At 49.2% G+C, this 21265-nt stretch overlaps 1 protein-coding gene across 2 annotated transcripts in view; it reads left to right on the top strand.

The window, feature by feature from the left end:
• Positions 1–21265, top strand: part of tnrc18 (trinucleotide repeat containing 18) — a 41275-nt gene that overhangs the window by 1424 nt on the left and 18586 nt on the right. For both annotated transcript variants that reach the window (XM_079177714.1, XM_079177713.1), the window contains exons 2-8: positions 362–706; positions 12430–12570; positions 14659–14763; positions 14998–16893; positions 19161–19248; positions 19337–19566; positions 20622–20768. In XM_079177714.1, coding sequence (XP_079033840.1) covers positions 499–706; positions 12430–12570; positions 14659–14763; positions 14998–16893; positions 19161–19248; positions 19337–19566; positions 20622–20768 — 2815 coding nt within the window. In that variant the 5' untranslated portion in view covers positions 362–498. The remainder of the gene's footprint in view (positions 1–361; positions 707–12429; positions 12571–14658; positions 14764–14997; positions 16894–19160; positions 19249–19336; positions 19567–20621; positions 20769–21265) is intronic.

Genomic DNA, 21265 nt, shown 5'->3' with positions numbered 1-21265 from the left:
CACTGGCCGCCTCTCTCCTGGTTGCGTTTGCCCGAGGAAGAGGAGCCCCGGAGCGGCTGCTTGGCTCGGTGTGCAGTGCGGTGCGGGCGGAGCGCTGCTGGGTCCTGTTTACATCACGTTAGATCATAATATCGTAGATAGAAGTTAAAGCCGAGACCTTCAGCTGAAGACGGGTCCGTGTTTACGGTCGATCCGCGGGCTCAACGCTTAGTTTCTGAAGTGGTTTTCCAAACTGCGTCATTGCTCGTATTGACCGCCTGTTCGCTGGAAACGGGAGAAATCCTCAAACTAACAGCTCCCAACAGTCCAGTGTGCCTTCAGATCGAGTATCAAGCGAGTGTGTTCTTGTTGTGTTTTCTAGGGCAGCAGGATGGCTGAGAAGGAGCCCGAATCGCCTGGAAAACTAAAGACACTATTATAGCCTAAAACTGGCTTATTCAGAATAGGGGGCCTCTCCGAACGGACTATTTCTTTTCACAACTTTCCCCACTGTGGATAATGGATGGCAGAGATTTTGGACCTCCCCGATCCGTCCACGTACCACCCCCGTTGTTGGCGGGGCTCGCAATGGAGTCTCACCGACTCGGAGCCGCGGCAGCAGCCGGGAGGATCGCTCCCTCGCCCGGTCACTTGGGCGCGAGTCATCCGCCGCCTCTCCACTCCGGAAAATTCCTGCCATCGGCCATTAACCTACATCCACACCACGGTGAGTACTCGATGTTAGACTGCAATGTGACCGCCCCCAAAATCACAACCCTCAAATAATCAAATATTAACTTGAAATAACGCTGCGCAAAAAAAAAAAAAAAGAAAGCGCACGGTTTGTGTCATCATGTGCGGTCATCTCTTGGATGCCGCTACGGTGTTCTGTGGGGAAATGTAGCCCCGGCGTATGTTTCATAAGGAGGTGTGGCTGTTATAAAGCTGTGATAAGTTTCACATGTGAAAGTGTTGGATCGCGTTGACTATCCTCAGCCTTCGCGATCAACGCATCAGCGGGAAATGTGTGCGCAACACACGGCGGTGGGTTTAAGGCACGAACAGGGGCCGACTGTTGAGGGGTGGTGGTGTGGGTGTTGCTGCAGCACTATGCGGGTCAGGGTGCAATGGTCTTGGATTGCATGTGGACCGTTACACCGTCACCGCTGTGAGAGCAGATGCAGTTTATATATATGTGGGTGTGTTTGGGAGAGTGGGGGGTGGCAAAGTTGCGACCTCAGAGCGAAGACAGACCACCTCTACCCCCGCTGGAGGGACATTTCTGGAGTGTTTGTGAGAGGTAAAAATGGCTGTGGTTCAGTCTCAGGTATTTGGAGTAAAAGCCACTCTGCTGGAACATTTGGCAAATGGCTGATGCTGCTTTTACCTGCGTGTGCTGCTGCTTTAAGTACACTGGGGGAATCTGTGTGAGTGGAAAGAGATCAAGTGTGTGTGTGTGTGCGTGTGTGTGTGTGTGCACCTAAATGAGCACACGTTGGGTTCAAACTGGATGGTTTTGATGTGTTTGGCCAGCAAACCTGCATGTGTTTGTTTACATTACGTAGATGTGTGTGTGTGTGTGTGTGTGTGTGTGTGTCTTTGGTCAGTAGATCATGTTCTGTATGTTATTCCCTGCTGAGCTGGTGATTTCCTTTTTACTTTCAATGCCTGCCCAGTGACGTCTGTGCTCCTGCTAATGGAAGCCTTGAAATAACATGGTGCAAAGAAAAAGATAACGCTGCAGGTTTGCATACGTTTCTGTGGTCAAGTCAAATGGGAAAGTTGGAGTGCTGTCATCTTCAAACCACATGCTGTGTGTGTGTGTGGGAAAGATGGGTCTGCTGTGTCTTTTTGGAAAATGGAAAGTCTGACAAACGCTTCCATCGAGTTACTTCCATCCCCCTGAAGTCATGAAGCTGCAGACGGATACAATTACAGTTCCTCTGGTTTCTCTTCAGAGGTAAACCCCGGAGATAATAACATTCCGGTTTAGCCGTGTTTCCCCGGCCCTGCCGTCTGAGCGTGGGTTCAATGAATGCAGCTCTTGTCACTTGGAGTGTGAGCTACTAGAGGTCTGGTAAAGGGAGGCAGGCCTCTGATGAAACGCTAATTTGACACACCGACGGAGCTCCCCCCCCTCCTCCCACACACACACACACGCACACGCACACACCTCGCACACGCACATGAAAAAGCTGCCGGAGATGAAATCAACTCTCAGCGGGGAGCGTTGGGATGATTGATGGCTGTACCGCGGCAAAGAGAAGCACGGGGCGCGCCTCATTGCAGCTAGTTCAACTGATTTCATTTAATTTTTTTGTGCAGCTTTAGAATAACACCTAAGTATTTGCAGGTGAAATGATCAAACCACGCAACCACCATCACTGGGTAAAATGCGTCTTTGCAGCGACAGTGTGTTTCAGCCCCTGTGGCTCTGAGATGAGTTTAAAATTGCTTGCTGTGTGTGCGTGTACTTGCTGGGCTAGTGGTTGTGTGTAGTTGTGTGTGGGTGGGTGGGGGGTTGTGAAGTGGAACTGACCCTTTACCGCTGTTCCGTCCCAGATTGGCAGTTTAAACGCTCCTTTAAAGCGGGATGCATTTTATTCTGCCCACACGCTGACCTTCTCGCTCTCTGACTCTCATCTCTCCCCGACGCACACTCGCAGCCTCCGCCCACTAAAAACCCGGCGCTGCACGATGCGGGTCGTTTAGCTTTATGGCACTCCTCAATATCAAATCCCCACACATTACATTAACCAAACCCAATTGAGATCTCGGTCCCATGCTTGCGATAACGCCACACCAGTCCGGTCACGCGATAATTACCCTGCAGTCTCCAATGTTCCCGTTTTTGATTGCAATACACAGCGAGAAATCTGGAGCTCAAGGAACTGGCGCGCGACCAGAGGAGCCAAGGTCACCCTGCTACTGTCTTTGTTGACATGCGCTTCGTGGAATTCAGCACGTTTGTTTTGCGCTGTTGTGTTTGGCCGACCTCTTGATAGCAGGGTTGACTGTTTATTGCTGCTGACGCACCCTTATTTCCTAGGAGCCTCCCTTATTGTCTGTCTTAGTTCAGTTTCAAAAGGATTTCCACCGTAGAGCACAGTGTCTCCTTTTTATTCCCACAACTAAAAGGTTGGCGTGTGGGGGGGGGGGTTTGTTTTACATTGTGAAGCCGCAGAGAGTGTGTTGACATCCGGGCTGCCTGTACACTCTGTAAAGACTTCATTATTCCTTCAGCAAATACCTGCAGTATTACAATCCATTCACACAGGTTTTTATCTAAACACGGTGGGGTCTGAGTCACACTGTTTATAGATGTGAAATGGCTGTAAATGGTCCTCTGTCTAGAGGAGGTCTGCCGGAGCCCCCCCCCCCCCCCCATCACCAGATTGAGGCCATCTGGCCTCCTCCTTCCCTCTGGACCTGCTGAAATGTGCCTATTCTGACAAGACGCTGCTGGAGAGACTCTCGCTGTAGAAGGTCGCAGATTATTTTATTGTGAAGCGGCATCAAGAATCCAGATTATGCACCTGGTTGTTATGCGGATGAAAATTCCATCTGATTAACATTTTTTGGGCGCTAACTCAGCGTTCCTTTGCGCCGCGTTTCCCAGAGATCACTTGACAAAACAGCATGCGAGATATCTCCCCTTGCTTTTGTGATTACTCTGTTCTTCTTCTGAACCAACAACACGATGTTGCTGCAGCTGTTGGGAAACGCTTCCCTCCCCGTTATCACCAGCTGGTTTTCTGCAGGTTGAGAGCGGTAGAAATTAGGGATGCACCGATCCGACTCAGCTGGATCGGCCAAACCGGTGACAATGGGGGCCAATGTATTAAAATCAGTGTTTCCATCTGATTACACGTGCACATGCCGTCAGAAGCACGTCGTTAGACGGCATTGGCCGAGGGTGCCAACAACCGACATGTCGGCTGTTTGGCGGTATGTCACGCCCGCTGCGCCAACAAGTTCTCCAGCTACTTGCAGTACCTGCACAGCCAGTGTTTTGTGGGTCGGCAATAGCACACGACATTTGCATCTACGTATTTATTTGTTACGTTTTGTTTCACAAAGTTGGAAAAGCAATGTTTTTAAGTCAAGTCTGACGTTGCCTCTCACACACACACAGAGGACTGACGCAGCTCATCAATGAAACACCGGTATCGGATCGGTACCCAAAGCCCAGGTATCGGTATCCGGACTGAAGAGGTAGAAATTGTAGAGGCGTGTAGGCGGGCGTAGGTTTAATCTCTGTCCTCCATAAACTGTCTGCTGATGTAGATGATTACTTAAACTGCGTGGGATGACCTTACACGTTCAGGAGGGCGGTTTGGAACAAATGCGTGTTTAATGAGGCGCAAATGTCGTTCGGGGCGGCGTCGGCCAGCGGCCAAACATAGACGATAACTCTCCTGAACCAGCAAGTTTTAGTCTCATCTCTCTCTCTCTCTTACACACACACACACACAAATACACACACACACTTTCAGCGCTCACCAGGGAGTAGCAGAAGATCGGAGTGCGACGCAGAAGCAAATGAAGGTGTTGTAGCGAGTGCAGAGAGAAGGGAAGTCAATAGACAGAGATGAAAACAGCTGAAGACAAATGGAGAAGGAGAACTAAGTGGACACGATCCCTAAGGTGGAAAGCAGTGTTTTGCTTTCAAGGGATAAGAGCTGAGGTTGTTGTTTAGCGTGTGTGTGTGTGTGTGTGTGTGTGTGTGTGTGTGTGTGTGTGTGTGTGTGTGTGTGTGTGTGTGTGTGTGTGTGTGTGTGTGTGTGTGTGTGTGTGTGTGTGTGTGTGTGTGTGTGTGTGTGTGTGTGTGTGTGTGTGGAACAGTGTAGATGAGAGGATTGAGGTCTTGATGGGAATGGGAGCATGTGATTGTGCTTAGTGCAGTTAGAGCTGGGGTTTCCCCCTGGGACTCTCTGCAGAGAGAAAGGAAGAGATTCATCCTGACCACAACACATCTGACACGGTTAGATAAATGTGGTAGCCCTTCAGATGTTCTCTCTTTCAGTTTCTCTCACACACACACACACACACACACACACACACACACACTAGTGTAAGCATAATTCATGCAGCTTGCGGGGCAGGGCAGGGCTGTCTCGGCCAATACCAATTTGTCTTCCACGCCACTTGGTTAGTGTGTCCGTTTACGTTAAAATTAATGTGGTGAGTGTGTGTTTATATGTATTCAAGACACAGACCCCCACGTACCTTTGTTTGTGTGTGTGTGTGTGTGAGTGAGAGAGCGAAGATGTGGCTCGGACATGTCCCCTCTCAGATTAATTGAATCCTTCAGGAGAGAAAACAGGCCCCTTAAGAGAAAGCACAAGGCCCTGCTGCCCTGCCACAATAAACCTGTCGGAGACAAACAAACGACACACACACACACACACACACACACACACACACACACACACACACACACACACACACACACACACACACACACACACACACACACACACACACACACAGCTGTCAAACATAAGAATGATAGGCCAGTTGTGTGTGTGTGTGTGAGAAAACGAGCGTGCCGTGGCATGTCGAAATACCCAAAGCATTAGCTCAGTCATTCAGTCTGCCAGAAGCCTCCCTTTAACTCAAACAACAGCCTCTCGCACACAAAGGTCGCACACTGCGTTATGTCTGTTGAGTCTCTACTGGTCCCATTACATAAGGTTTATTATATTCCCTCCGGCAGACTACGGTTCAGATTTAAAATGCGTAGTGACACGTTGAGAGACGCACGTTAGACATGCGCGTCTCGTATTAAGCGGTGTTGCTTTGAACCGGGTTCAGCCTCAAAGGAAACCTGCTCATTTGACTGTTTAACGCCTGACCTTTTACATCCCAAATGTCGCTGAGATTTACCGATGTTGGACTGTAAAAATGAACACACTGTGCGTTTTAACTCTCCATCACATGATTAATCTCATCTGTCAGGAGAAATGTCCTGATAACATTCCTGACGTATTTCAGGAGAAGATCAGATGATTCGCTGTCAGTCAGCACCTCGGTGGGTTTGTGTCCGCGCCACTTTAGTTCATGATGAACGAGCCACAAGCCGACCGAACCCTGTGAGAGGGTGTGTATGTAGCATTTGCGTTTCATCGCAACTGTGCATGCCGTTCTGTCTGTGTGCGACACTGCATAATTGTGTGTGTGTGTGTGCGCCTGTTTCCATTTGCTGGTACCGAGGAGTGTGTCAAAATAACACCTGCCGTCTTCACAGGAGATTTGTGAGTGCAACAGCACGGCACAGCGAGAATCAAACACACACACACACGCACACACGAGGTGTGTTTCCATTCAACTGTCAGAACAACTTTAGCATGAGTGAGTTGCAAGAAACAGCTCAGAAATGTATGTTTCTCTTCTGTCGCTGGGTTGAGGTGAATACGTTTGCCTTTGTGAGGCACGCCGCTCTGGTTTTTGCTGGATATTAATTGCGATGGCTCCGTTTTGGGTTCTTGTGTTGTGCGTTGTTGGCTCACTGTCGCGTCTCACTGGGTAATAGAACGGAGCCTTTTGTTAGAAATGTTGTGAGGAACACCTGTGCTTCAACCAGCATGAAAGGCTCATTATAATTTCAGTTGATCAGCTTTTGAAGGGAGTATTATTATAGCGGGCGTTTAACCGTTTAACCGTGTCAGAAGCTCTTCAGTTTCTTCCTTTTTGCTTTGTGTTCCAGTTGACTAAAGCCAAGTTTCCTTTGAATGAAACCAGTGTCCTCACAAGTCCTGTTTACAATGTTCCAACATGTAACACGCTGTGACACAGGCGCAGGTTTGTATTTTGCATTTACATCTTACGAGCATCCCATTGATCCTAAACGTTTCCCCCACGTGCACTAAAAACTCTCTCCCCGCACTCATTAGTAGTAAAACTAAATGTAGCTGTAAAGACAACAGATAGCATAGTTCAGCTCTAATACTACATCAAAAATATACTTAAACTGTTGAACTTCAGTAACTAAAGAACATTATGACAAACCAGAACAACGTAAGCATTTGACCAAATATCAACTGCACCGCTTTGGCACATTTTGTACTTTCATTCCATGGAACTAATAAAGACGTTGGTTTCTGCACAGTTGCACCACTTATGTAATTACAGCAATGATGTGCAGCTTGTTGTGGGAGTGACGGAAAGACGTACATTACCCACACTGAAGTCTTTATTGCTAAAAGGTTTGCAACATTGGATCATAAGTAACAAAATAAACCACAACAGCAGGTTGTTGCATACATTTGTACCAGATCCCTTTTTTTTTTTTTTGCAAATGTGTTGTGTCATTTCTCCGTCAACAAACAATAACGCAAAGCACCACCACGCTGCACGTTGACACGCCGCCGCGTGGTTTGTCAAACTACGGGCTCGAAACTTGAGCGGAGACATTTTTAAGTGAAGCGGAGAAACTGTTTGTGTTCAGCTTGAGCTCACAAACAACATAGTTTCCTCCAAACAAGTCGCAAGGCAGAAAAACCAGACCTGGACATTTTGAAATCATTCGCACGCACGCACGCACACAGCCTGAATGAACACACACACATGCTCACAGCCTGAATGAACACACACACTCCTCACACTTAAAGACAGATATGTGTTTATGTAGACATGTATGTAAATCCTGCACACCCGTCGTCTGTGTGTGTGTGTCCTATGAGGGTTACTGTTACCAGTGTCAGTGTGTCAGTTAGCTGTGGCAGAGTTTTACAGTTTGAATGTTTTTCTTTCAGGGAATAAAAACCAGAGATCAATAATAAGAGAGCCCCCCCCCCAACAGCTAACCCTGCTCTGAGTACCACTGATGGATAACAGATGGGTTCACAGAGTGTGTGTGTGTGTTTGTGGCAGAGATTTTTCCCTCATATTTTTAGGGCTTTTGTACGCGATCCAGTTTTGTCGGGTTTTTTTCGGATTCCGTTACATTTCAGTGCATCGATTTGCGATCGAGACTCCTGCGTTGGAGTTTGATACCTCCGATTTTCACCGCGTGGGCGGCGGCTGTATGTGTGTGTGTGTGTGTGTGTGTTCGACAGCGTTGGATTTTTGCCGCTCTATTCAGAATTGATCACCTGCAGGCCTTCCCCTCTCTGATGCGGAGATACGTTTCCTACGAGCATCTGAAAATGGAGGATCGAGAACGTGTTGGGAGTCGGAGAGCGTGTTTCTTGGCAACTTGCTTCTCCCAATATGGCCAACTGACTGTCTTGTGAAGTGGGAGCCAAAGTGTGTGTGTGTGTGTGTGGGAAAGCGGGTATGGAGTTGTGAAGGGAGAGAGAGAGAGAGAGAGGAAGGAAGGAAAGTGCTGTGAGAAAGAGATGGAGGTAATGAAAGGGTAATTGCAAAACATTTAAAGAAACATTTCCCTCTCAGCTAACATTTGGATGTTGTTTCTGGAACGAGGAGAGCAAATGTTTTCCCTCGTTCTCCCCCTCCCTCTTCTTCCCCCGGACTGTTCAGCAAGGGGGAAAAGGGTGTGTGTGTGTGTGTGTGTGTGTGTGTGTGTGTGTGTGTGTGTGTGTGTGTGTGTGTGTGTGTGTGTGTGTGTGTGTGTGTGTGTGTGTGTGTGTGTGTGTGTGTGTGTGTGTGTGTGTGTGTGTGTGTGTGTGTGTGTGTGTCAGTCACACACTGCACTAACACATGGACAAAGGGCCTGTAGGCGGCTGTGATGCTGAGATTGATCCATGCTCTAGTGGGGCATCAGCTAGAGAGCGTGTGTGTGTGTCTGGTGTGTGTGGCCTGAAGGAATCTGAAACGGCTGACATCCCACCAGGACCTTAACATCCTTGACAGGTGGTGGTTGTGAATGTATTCTGTGTGCTCATTGAGGGGGTTTGTCTGCGTTTTGTCATCACACACACACACACACACACACACACACACACACACACACACACACACACACACCAGGTAACAATTAGAAAGTGAGAATAATTTGTTAGAGCAACATTGTTGGCACGTATCATGACGCACACTGGAGGGAATGATGGAAAGGTGGCGGTGAAAATGTGTTTCTTAGCGTTTTTAATGGTCGGTCATATTTTAACTCTCGTTATCTAATTACATAGAAAAGTCACGAGTCTCTTTGAGTGAAGCCGTGCTTTATCTCACTTGTTACACTCGTAATAAATAGCACTTTTTACCGTCTCACTGAAAACTATGACCGTACATAAAAAAACAGGAGACATTATGGTTTTTTTATCACTGAAAATATTTTCAATTGAATTTAAGCATATTTTTGATACTATTTAGCATATTTTGCGCTATTTTCATTCTGTAATTACCTCTCTATACAGTCTCTCTCTATATATCTTTACAGTAGTTTTATTGTCCACCATTCCAGCACTGGATTCAAATTGTCTACTCGTGTCGTGAGATTGACGTCGTATGTAATCCAGTGTTGTTGTTTGTGTTTCTACCGCACAGCTACGGCTGCACCAGAGCTCTAGTAAGGTGTTGGTGACGTGAACCAAACGTCTCCAGCTGCTGTTCACGTTAACAGTGAAGCAGTGAAGCAGTGCAGGAAACACAGGAGGTTGGCGCTGACCGCCGTCATTAATCAAAAAATGCATCTACTGGACGGGACAGAGGTCACTTCTGGTATGTTTTTGTCAGCTCATCAGTTTAAATGTTTGCAGTGAGCACTTAGAGGAAGACTACGTGAATTCAGACCACGGTTGCTCATGACGTAATAGAGGAAGACAAGTTATTGACTGACTTGAAGTTTGTTTGGCTGCACTGTAAGTGCACACACACCGGGTAGTTGCTGTAGTGTTAAACCACACTCGCTCTTATCACCAGTGACCACATTCAGACAGAACATGCTCGATGCATAAAAGACACTTCACCCTTTAGTCGTAATAAATCACCAAATTAGGAGATGCATGGTTTTCTTTGGACAGCGACCGTGTACAGATGAACAGGACAGAGCTGTTTAATAACCTGTGTGTGTGTGTGTGTGTGTGTGACTATGTCTCTGCTATGATGAATAACAGATTATTATTACACTACACACGCAGATCCTAAGTTGTCTCTTTTTGGAGGTAAAACCTCATCGCCGTGCTGCTCTTCAGTGTGTGTTTCCAGAAGTGTTAATGTACTGAGACTGAAGAGTGTGTGTGTGTGTGTGTGTGTGTGTGTGTGTGTGTGTGTCTTTTCTCCCAGTAATTGCCGTGATCGTGTGGATTCTTCTGTGCATGCCGCGTGTGGTTTTTTGCACATTTTCAGACGTGCGTGTCTGAAGCTCCTGCAGGGTCTCTGACTCAAAGGGCAGTCACTGCAAAAGTGTTTGCACATGTCACTAAACATGAGTCTGCTCCCAACACGGTCTGTGGATTATCTTCAGTAACCGGGTCGTGATTTCTGGAAAGAGACGTTGCTGTTGAGTCTTTCAAATGTGTGTTTTTTTAGCTTCAAGCACCACAAGCTGAGCGCCACATAGTCCCTTTATATTCTAGAGACGGCAGACGTCTCTACGGCCGATACCTCCAAAACTAACACCAAAATAAACTAGATTCATGAACCGAGCTGCAGGTCAGAGAAAGAATATGTGTTTTTGATGAACACAGAGACACAAACATGGTGTCTTATAAAGCTGTGTGTGGAAGGATCCACCTTCACTGTATTGTTTTAGATGCACACTGCATTACTTCTGTGTGTGTGTGTGTGTGTGTGTGTGTGTGTGTGTGTGTGTGTGTGTGTACGTACACGCCTCCTTTTGTGATTAATTGGAAAGCTGCATTTGCTATTGATTTTAAAATACTAAGTGTGTGTGCAGGTGCTGACGGACTGCAGTTTTAATGTACTGATTTAGATGCAGGGGAAACTCGGTGAGCACAGCATGTCTCTCTCAGATTCCCACAGGACTAATACACACACACACACACACACACACACACACACACACACACACACACACACACACACACACACACTGTCCCTTCCCCCTCGCCCGTATACAGACGGCACCCTTTCCCCTACACACATGGTTAGTTTTATCACGGTAATGGCTGTGTGGGGCGTTCAGTAATGGGTTGGTTGGAGGAGGGGGGGGGGGGGGGGGGGGGTGGTGTGTGTGTGTGTGTGTGTGTGTGTGTGTGTGTGTGTGTGTGTGTGTGTGTGTGTGTGTGTGTGTGTGTGTGTGTGTGTGTGTGTGTGTGTGTGTGTGTGTGTGTGTGTGTGGAGAGAACCCTCTGCTACACATGAAGCCCTTTCCAGCTCTTAGGAAGTTGTGATTGGAAGAGGCAGTGATGGTTCAAAGGTTCAAAGTTCACGAGTGTTCACACACGCTGGGGGTGGACTCTAACGAAAACAAGCGATAGCGGTATCATGCAGAGATATGGACGGTTGTACGAAGATTCACTCTGTCCGTGATGCATGGACGGGTCGGGGTTTTACTGGTGAAGTGTGACGTCAACACACATGTCCTCATATCTGAACACACTTCACTGTGTGCAGAAGGAGTAAAGCCAGGTTTCTACATTATCAGGGTCACAATGACTCTCTGGGCTTTTTATTACCATAAAAAAAAGTTAACAAACCCTTATATGACGGGAGGATGTTTGCAGAAAAGTTGACGTAGCAGTTTGTGGAAAAATAAATAATTTCTCCCTTCAGGTTGAAGAAGGGGTCGCTGTGTGTCTGAAACATGAACTGACGTTTAGAGCTGGAACAATAACTCAGTCAGTCGACAGAAACATAATCTACAACCGTCTTGATAATCGATTAACGGTTTCTTTCATTTTTCAAGCGGAAACTGTTTTGTGGGAGAAATCCTACGGATGGTCTGCTTGGAGTTTCTCTAATGGGAGGATTCTCTGCTTCTCTTTGTCATACATCATCGTCAGAAATGAATATCTTCAGACAACACAAGAAAATTGAGGGCGTCAACTCGGGCTCTGGGACGTCGTGATTGGCATTTCGCGCTATTTCTTTTGACACTTCACGGACCAAAACCGTTAATCGAGAAAATCAGGAGCAGAGTGCCGAGGTCTGGGATGTGGCCGTACTCGGCCTAGTTCTGTGTCTTTAGGGGAATTAGTTTTATTGTAGGTAAAACACACAAGATAACAATAAGAAAGTGGTGAGAATAAAATGCCAAATGTGAAGCGACGGATCTGAAGACGTCTGTCAAGAGAGTGACTGTGTCACGTGACCTCGTCCTCTCTTCTGCTGTGACGATTGTTGCTTCTCAGTTGTTGGTTCCGTGAACCGTCCCCGTCTTCAGAGTGCAGTCCGTCTGCGGTCTGTCTCGTGGAAGCAGAGTGCACGTTGGCTCGGCGGTGATGTGATTACAACCGACTCGGCATCGGACCGTCAGCGTGCATCGATTGTGCCCCAGACACGCAGCGAAACACGGGGAAAGTGACAGCGTGTACTTCATCAATCAGTGGTAACTCATTAGTGCGGTGTGGTTCTGTTTTCTAGGCGATGCCTTCCCGGCGGGCTCCAGTCCCTTCCTGTCAGGCTACCCCGGCCACTCCCCCATGACCTCTGACCCCGCGTACAGATCGGCCAATCCCAGCGGCCTGCAGATGGCCCAGCTCTGGGCGTCACACGCTCACGAAGGTAAGACAACGGACAGTTTGGCTCCTCCTCGTTTCTCTTGCTGCGCTCCTGTCCAAACCCCAGGAGGCTCCTCTCTCTGGTTCCTCGCTGCTCCATTTCTGTCTCTGGGCTGCTGCTGGCTCTGTCCTATATGCGTCCCGGTTTCCTCCGTCCTCCACCTGTCTCTTACTTTTCGGCTGTCATGCGTTACTGTAATCTATCTTCCTCTCTCTTGTTCTTCCTGTCCAGCTTTCTCTGTCGTTCCCCTCTCTGTAGCTCTCCTGTCCCACTTTCCTACAACGTCTCCCTCCCGAACTAGCTTATGAACACACTTTTAGACACACAGAGGTATTTATACGTCTCTGTGTTCTGTCCTCTCTGTGGACCTCGCTTGTCTCTCTTCGGTAAGCGATTGAATCTCCGTTCCCTTTCCCTATTCCCTCCCGTCCTTCTGTGTCTCCTTATCAAGTCTCGCTGGAGAAGAAGGTCAGATAGGAGGGAACGTATTCCGCAGTGTATTTTATGACACGGTGAAGGGAGAAGGACAATGAATTCTATTATGGGTTCATTTGAAAATCACCTGTGTGACACAGATCATGTTCAGTGCCTCCCCAAACACAGCAGATTGTGTGTGATAAGTTATTTAAGATTTGGTTTCGATCTCACTGCCTTCGCTTCAGCAGCGGTTCAAGGTTCAATCACGATATAATGTGTGAAGTAGTTGTTTTAAGAGGTGCTGACAGGTGCGTTTTGTTACCTTCAGACAGAGCCAGGCTAGCTGTTCCCCCCCCTTGTTTCCAGTCTAAGCTAAGCTATATGGCTACTTGCTTATATACAGTATCTATATTTGCTGTGACTTCAAACTGAATCCAGTATGGTAAAAATGTTTTTGGACTCCACCTTTTTTAAATTAAGCTTTCTAATACAATAAAATAAAAAAGTGGGAGGGATGAAGGACGGATGAACTTTTGACGCTCGCCTTAAAGTTTAGCCTGAATTGAGGCTGGCGTGTCAGAAGCTAAAAAACCTCCTGCCGGCTGAAGAAGCCTTAGAACCGACTTGCTCTGATGTGAGCGGAGTCTTTCACGGCCGACGACAGACTCTTAATACCTGGTGGCTGGCTTTCACAGCAGCTAAAGTTACTGAAAGCTGGAGAGGTTTCCGCGCAGCAGCTAAGAGGCAGACGGTGGATGGGATGCACCGTAGCTGCACGGGAACCCCCGTATCAAAGCTGCTCGAGATCAAGGTTAGCTGTTAGCTGAAGGGAGCTTTGCGAGAAAGTTTAGTCACATCATTCTTCTTATATTTCCGTCTCCCCGAGCCTTCCTCTAACCGCTGACACCCTCCCCGCACGCCTCCTCTTGCTTCTCCATTTCTGCCTCTCGCAACGGAGAGGAGACAGATTATACTTCTGCTGCTCGCCGCTTCATGTTGGAACGGCAGCGACGTCTTTGATATTTCTTGGAGTGGCCGGAGTGTGGCAACAGGGAATGTCTCACCCTCTCTGGGTGGCAGTCTTTTTTTTTTCTTTTTTTCATGTGGTGACACCAGCCAGCTCAGTCCTAACACAGAAATCCAGAGCATTACAGCAGGCGCGCGAGGCTTTGTCTATATTAAGACCCGGTCTCTGAGAGCAGCAGCTGGCTGTCGGGCAGAACACCTCGACCTCGAGCTCAACGCGAGAACAAAACAAATCGTTGCAGGTGACACAGGGTCCACTGTAACCCGCTCATTAAAAACATATTCATAAATTGACCTAGTTGACGTCTTCGGGGTTAGTTTTGTCCGAACAACAGTCTACAGCCGAAAGATATTTAGCTCACATTCATGTCAAATAGACAAAATACTTTCATTTGAGAAACTTTGAGACAACTAACTTTGTGCACGTCGACTCAGCTGCTCTAGAAGAACTAATGTTCGCCTTGTTACATAACAGCCGCAGACGCTTTTATCTCCAGAGGTTGTCCAGTAGCTCCAAATGGTCCTCGTCAGAATTTAGCAAGGAAGCCCCAATATTTACCCGACTGAGCAGGAAAAACAAGTTATTGTATAGTCTCAGTTTTTCTACAAACTACATTATAATGACATGTTCTGTGTGTGTGTCTTCAGGCTACCCTCCACTGCCCAGCAGCCTGTACTCCAGCCCCTACCTGTCCCTGGGGCACCTGGATCCTCCCTCGCTCTCCCAGCACCCTCTCTACGACTCTCATAAAGGTCAGTGGCTGTCAACAGCAACGTTCACGGAGACGAGCGGCGGAATGTAGTGTTCAGATTCTCTCATATCCTGACGATGCATTTTCATTTGGTGAGAAGACTTGTTGTTTGTGGAACTGAGTCAGAAACGGGAAACATTTAAGCTGCTTTGATTCCTATATTGTTTCCATGCTAACATGTAGAGTGTGTCTTGGATTTTTAGACTCATGTGTCTTACGTTCTGTGTGTTTCTAGAGGGCTTTTACCTGCCAGCCTCCCTGAGCCAGTTGCCTCTCCACCCTCCATCTGCTCCTCCTCCTCCGACCGCCCCGTCCAGCTCCACACCGCCCCAGAGGACGTCCCGGGACGGGAGCAGGGACCGCCCTTATCGGGGGGAAAGGGAGCGAGAGCGGTCGAGAGAGGAGCAGAGGCCGCACAGCGTGGTGGACCTGACGCAGGACGGGAGGAGCGAGGAGGACCGCCGGGCGAGGAGCGGCGACCGGGACCGGGAGAGAGAAAGGGACCGGGACACGGAGAGAGACCGGGAGAGTTGGCCCTTCCACCCTCACCCCCACGTGCAGAAGCCCCACCCCCAGCCTTCCGCAGTGCAGCCCAGATCCCGGGCGTCGCCTCCACGGCACTCCTTCCCTTCAGGCGGGGGTGGGAGGGTTCACGGACCAGAAACAGACAGAGGGGGTCGGGAGGAAGAGGGGGTCTCTCGACCCCACCACAACCATAACTCTAACGCTAACTCCAATAACTCAAACTCTCACTCAGACAGACAGCGGAGGAATGACTCTGCGGCCACGTCGGCCGGGACCCTCCACGTCTCCTACGCCCTTCCTCCAGCGCTTCAGCCCTCCGCCGCTGGCCCGCCTCACCCCTCCACACCCAGAGAGTGTATGAGGGAGCAGCGAGTCAGCGCACCGACATATGTGCCTTCTGTGGAGGTTTACGACGAGCGGGTCGGGCCCATCCAGATCGCCTCGCAGGCCCGCGACAACAAACACAGAGAGAGGGAGCGAGAGAGGGAGCGAGAAAGGGAGCGAGAGAGAGAACGAGAGAGCGACAGAGACAGAGAGCGTGAACGGGAGAGAAACAGGGAGAGGGAGAGCTACAGGTTTCCTGAGAGGAGCCTGATGGAGCATCCTCGACTCTCCCAGTCTGGCGATTCAAGCAATCAAAGAGAGGAAGGTTCTGTCATTTGTTCCAATGGTTCCATTGGTAAACGAGGCCAGGACGCGTCTTACTCCTCCAGTCAATCACGGTTCAGTCCGGACTCCAGAGACATCTCTAAACACTCAATCCGATTGGGCATAGAGCGGGCGGGGGCGGAACCTAAGTGGAACGCCATCAGCCCGTTAGCCAACTATGCCACGAGTCACATGGCCGCCCTGGCAGCCCAACATGCACACACACTCTCCTCTCCCCACAGCCAGCCCAAACGCACACAGATGTCCCCTCACACAAACCACCGGCCCAGCAGCAGCAGCAGCAGCAGCAGCAACAACAACACACACGCCGCCCACAGCCATTCCCCACAAACACACCCCTCCCAACACGGAATGGGGCGTGCAGGTGAGGAGGGGAGTCAGAGACGCTACCTGGACCCATCGGCGCTCTACCGGCCCGGGGGGTCACTGGCGGGAGAGCGAGGCGGGGGAGCAGGGTCGGATCCCACGGAGGTCTCAGCCATGCAGAGCCTCATCAAATACAGCGGAAACTTTGCCGCCGAAGGCCCGGGGTCCGCCAGGCACGCCGCGGATGGCCGGGGGCCCTTCGGGGGTCTGGCTAACGTCGGGATGGATGCCGAACGGGAGCGGGATAAAGAAATGGAGCGGGAGAGGGAAAAGGATAGAGAGCGAGACAGGGGGGAAAGGGAGAGAGACAGGGGGGAAAGAGAGCGAGAGAGAGACCGGGAGAGGGTCTCGGTCGGTTCGGGGGCGTTGCGGGTGCCTCCCCAGCTGAAGCGAGAGCAGGAGCGGCCGGACAGCGCCCGCTCGTTTGGCCGCGAGGGGGAGGGGGAGGTGCGCCACCCTCCGGTTGGCATTGCTGTGGCCGTGGCCCGGCAGAGAGACAGTGGGAGCACCAGTAAACAGACCAGTGGCCCCTCAGACACTCAGAGGAACCTGCTGCAAACGGCTATCAAAGGTAATGATGCCTTTTATCTAAGAAATGCCCCCAAAAAAAAGTGAATTCTTGTTTTCTTGCATGTGAATGATGAGAGGTACAAGTGGAACTGAAAAACAAATCCTTTCTGCTCTGATCATTAGAGAAGTGTGGATCGCTCAATCACGCACGTCATTGTGTTTGATAGTCTCTGGCACGTTAAATCAAGTATACTTTCATTTCTTTCTAATGTATTTCCTCCTGCTTTTGCCTTCAACTCTCTCCCAGAATGGCGCTGCGGGGAACACAGATCCCCTTTAGTTCAATGAACCGAGAGCAAATGATTCCTCATTTTGGTTCCCATGAATAATAGAGGATTCATTTTCTTTTGGATCAGAGTCATGTTTTCAGCTCCTGATTGACTTTAAGGTCTTCATGCACGATTGGAATCGTAGAAGCCCCCCCCCCCCCCCCTCTCTCTCTCTCTCCCTAAATTCCTAATTATGTCATGGGTTGTATTTCGTTGAAAGGCTAATTTTGGCGAGTCTGTAGGCTCTGTGCTGCATAGCAATTCCTGCCATACAGCGCTCTGTTCTTGTGCGTCAAGGTCATTCAGCTACAGCGCTCTACGTCTTTCTCCTCCTTTCTGGTTCTCTCTCTCAGCTCCATGTTCTCTCCGTCCTCTTTCCCTCTCCGTCTCTTGCTCTTTTCATTGCGTTGAATGCCTCTCTCCTTCCCCACCCTTCCTTCCTCTCTGAGGAGGCCTTTGTAGCGGCACTCCCTCCTTGTCCCACCTCAGGCCCCCTGCTCTTTATCCACTCTTTTCTTCAGCGCTCCCACCACCACCACCACCACCACCACCACCACCACCACCCTCCCTGCATTAAACATGTCATTACAGAGTGCTGCTAAAAGCTACAAACAAGCCTTGAATTACAATAAGACCATGGGTGCGTTGCTAAGCAATGGATCACTCTTGAGAGTGACGGAGTGTGTGTGTGTGTGTGTGTGTGTGTGTGTGTGTGTGTGTGTGTGTGTGTGTGTGTGTGTGTGTGTGTGTGTGTGTGTGTGTGTGTGTGTGTGTGTGTGTGTGTGTGTGTGTGTGTGTGTTGAGGAACCGTGTGTGCCTGTTGTGGGCGTTTATTCATTTTCTTGCTTGAGCAGAGTGATTGGTCTAATAGCATCAGCCCCTCACTCTGAGAAGAGCTCTAAATAAACAGCAGAGGATTTACGCACAAACCACAATTAGATGGATGGAGGGAGGGAGGGAGGGATGAAAGCAGGAAGGAGAAGAAGGAGGAAAGGCTAATGATAAGAAATGAAGGGATGGGTGTAGATCGATTAGTGTTGATAGACGGGAAGAGAGAGAGAGGTATGTCAGGAAGTAAAGAAGTGAAAAGAGTGTGAGATGGAGGGAGGGAGAGAGAGAGAGAGAGGGAGAAAGGGGGGGTGGGTGTGCAGCGCTAATCGCTGGCTTACTGATGCAGAGAGGATAGCATGTGGGACAGGCTCCCTGTAACCTTGGTAACAGTCTTGAAACCTTTCCTGTGGAGCATGTCAGGGATTGTTAAAGTCCCTTTACGGGCTGCACACACACACACTTTTAGAGCAGAACTGAAGGGTTCAGCACACTCGTATAAAACCTTTCTGCTGCTCGGGGACCTTCAGTCAGTGTCGATGAGATGGAAGAGGGTTGAGGAGGAGGAGGAGGAGGAGGAGGAGGAGGACCTCATGTTTATTCTGGACTGCTTGGTTGAGTGCTGCAGCTTTCCTTAATTTTTTATTCTCCATCTCTTGTCTTTTTGCCGTCGGCCTTCATAGTAAGCATGGTGGGTTTAAGACTGTGTGTGTGTGTGTGTTTGTGTGTGTGTGTGTATAGTGAGACAGTAGTGGTTTGTTCACACGTCTCCTGTGGCACCAGACTCTTATTAACTGATAAGAGCTGACACTCAGAGTGAGACCTGTCACTCTGAGTGTGTGTGTGTGTGTGTGTGTACACAGTATGTGGCCCAACATGGTATTTTTAGCTTCCCCTCTCTTGCTATGACATGCTGTGTGGTGTCACCATTATACAGCCAGCGTCACCCTGTCTTCTCCCCCCCTTCGCTCCTCGGCTGTCACCCTCGCTCCTCTCTCCCTTCTCCCCACATTATTGCTTCCTCTCACCTCGGCCCTCCTGTATATCTCCTTTCACAGTTTGTATTCTTTTCTATAAAGCGCATTACATGCGGGATCAGGGTTCAAACACTCCAGGAGCCTCAGCGATGCAGCTCCTAAACATCTTTTATCTGTGCCTGAACCCGTTATAGATGAGGAGCGAGGGGAGGACCGGGGCCGTCACCACGATGACAGACTGCTGGCCAGCCGGCTGGAGCGCGAGCAGGAGAAAGTGCTCAGGTAAAATTTAAACTACATATCTTTTTGTTCATAACATCAAAATATTCATGCAAAGCATCGCATAAAACAGTGTCTTGTTTCCGTCCAGAGAGTCCAAGGAGCTGTCAGAGTTTGCTCAGATGCATCAAGCCCCGATGTCCAGCAGCCTGACCCCCAGTATGATGACGCCCAGCCTCATGACCCCCAACCTCATGGTCACAGGAGGGGCTGCCCTGGCGGGGGCGGGACGATGGCATCCCGACCCCTCAACTCTGACCTCTCACCCCTGGATGCCCCGACCTGGAGCCCCCCCAGTCTGGCTGTCCAGCTCCCCATACAGTATGTGGACCGTGCACGTGACTTGAGACGCTAGCTAACGGCTACAAGCTCCTGTTTAGATGTTCCCCAAATTGCCCTCGACTTTTCTCGTGACACCTTTTTGTATCGTGGCTGAGGTCGGGCGTGTGTTTTGGGATTTCAGTCATTTTATAAGAAGAAGTTCAAAGAATGAAACGGCACTGATTTTTTTTCATTCCCAAGCTAAATGTCAAACATTACGATTTGCTGCTTTTTATTTGTATACGGGACAGTAATCTGAATATCGGTGGCTTTTGGACTAAAACAAGCATCCGCATGCACGACGAATGCAAAAGCTCACGTGTCGCAGATGAATGACCTTCCATGTCTTCATGTGAGCTGCCACTTCATGTGTCCACTAAGGTAGACTGACAGATGTGGACAAGTGCAGCAGACCGCCACACTAAGCCGTAGTACCAGCAGCTCTTGCCCTTTTCAGTGAGCATCTACGTCTTACTCTCTTGTCAGCCGCGTTATCTAACCCGGTGCTTCAGACTTAAAGAGTCCAAATCGGTTCAACACCAGCGCGTGGCGTGCTTTTTCTAAATTTTCCATGCGCCCGTGTAGCTATTTTGTGATTGGTGTAGCCGCAGAGGGAGGCGCCGTCCGTCCGTCCAGAGGCTCGTCCAGCAGCAGCCCACATGGGGTCAAGGCCCACAGACATTCTTGATCTTTGCAGGACATTCCTGCTCCGCTAACGCTCCAGAAATAACAGCATCAAGACACGCACGCACACACACACACACATTCTCACACTCGCATAGTTTAAACACAAACATACACACTTCATCTGAAAATATGGAAACACAAACAGAAATGCGGAGCTCCCAGAGGGCCGGCTCTGTCTAGACAACGCGGGGCAAAAACACCAAATCACTCAAAAAAAGGCAGCTAAATTCGCCGTGTGCTCACTGATTTAACTCCACTATGGCTTCAACGCGGGTAAATACTGGCTGAAGAATGATGCCGAGTTGATGTTAGTCTTAGCTTAGCTGGGAAAATGTTTTTTTCACTCACACTGTTTTCTTCCCATTCAGGCCTGGGTCCTTCCTCACTCCACCAGACCCTCCCCCCAGGCTACCCACCCTCTCTGCCAGCCTCCATGCCCCCGCACTACCAGTTTGCCAGGGACCCACAGTCTGGACAGCTAATAGTCATCCCCACTGAACACCTGTCACACTACGGTATGAAAGCGTGTGCGTGCGTGTGTGTGTGTGTGTGTGTGTGTGTGAGAGAAATCTAAAGTACGAGTGCATGCTATTGGTTTGCCAATTTCATGGCTTATAAAATGACTATTTATTGCATTTTAGCAAAAAGCAATGATCACCGTGTTCATCTTGAAAACAGATGTTAGTGCTGGTAATTCCTGTAAACAAATGAGACCGAAGCCAACTGGATTGACAGCCCCCCGTATGTTGTTGTGGACTGTGTGCCAGTAGTTTTTGCTTTCGGCTGCTTTACAGCATGAACAAGAGAACGATTTGATGTACTTGAAACGTGATTATCCTCTTCTGTAGAGTGCAAGAGAAAACAAACTAACAGGAAGCCTAAACAGAGCAGTGACTCCCAACCAGGGATACTTTTAGTCTCAATATGTGGATAAATCTGTTTACATCTCACAAAAAAGGTTACTTGGGAGCCACTGCAACAGAGGGTTGACGTCTGTCCTCCCTGGGGCTTG

The sequence above is a fragment of the Pholis gunnellus genome (assembly GCF_910591455.1).
Source record: "Pholis gunnellus genome assembly, chromosome: 17".
In the NCBI taxonomy this organism is placed as follows: Eukaryota; Metazoa; Chordata; class Actinopteri; order Perciformes; family Pholidae; genus Pholis; species Pholis gunnellus.
The sequence above is the reverse complement of the archived record's forward strand: the minus strand, read 5'-3'. Positions and strand labels throughout refer to the sequence as shown.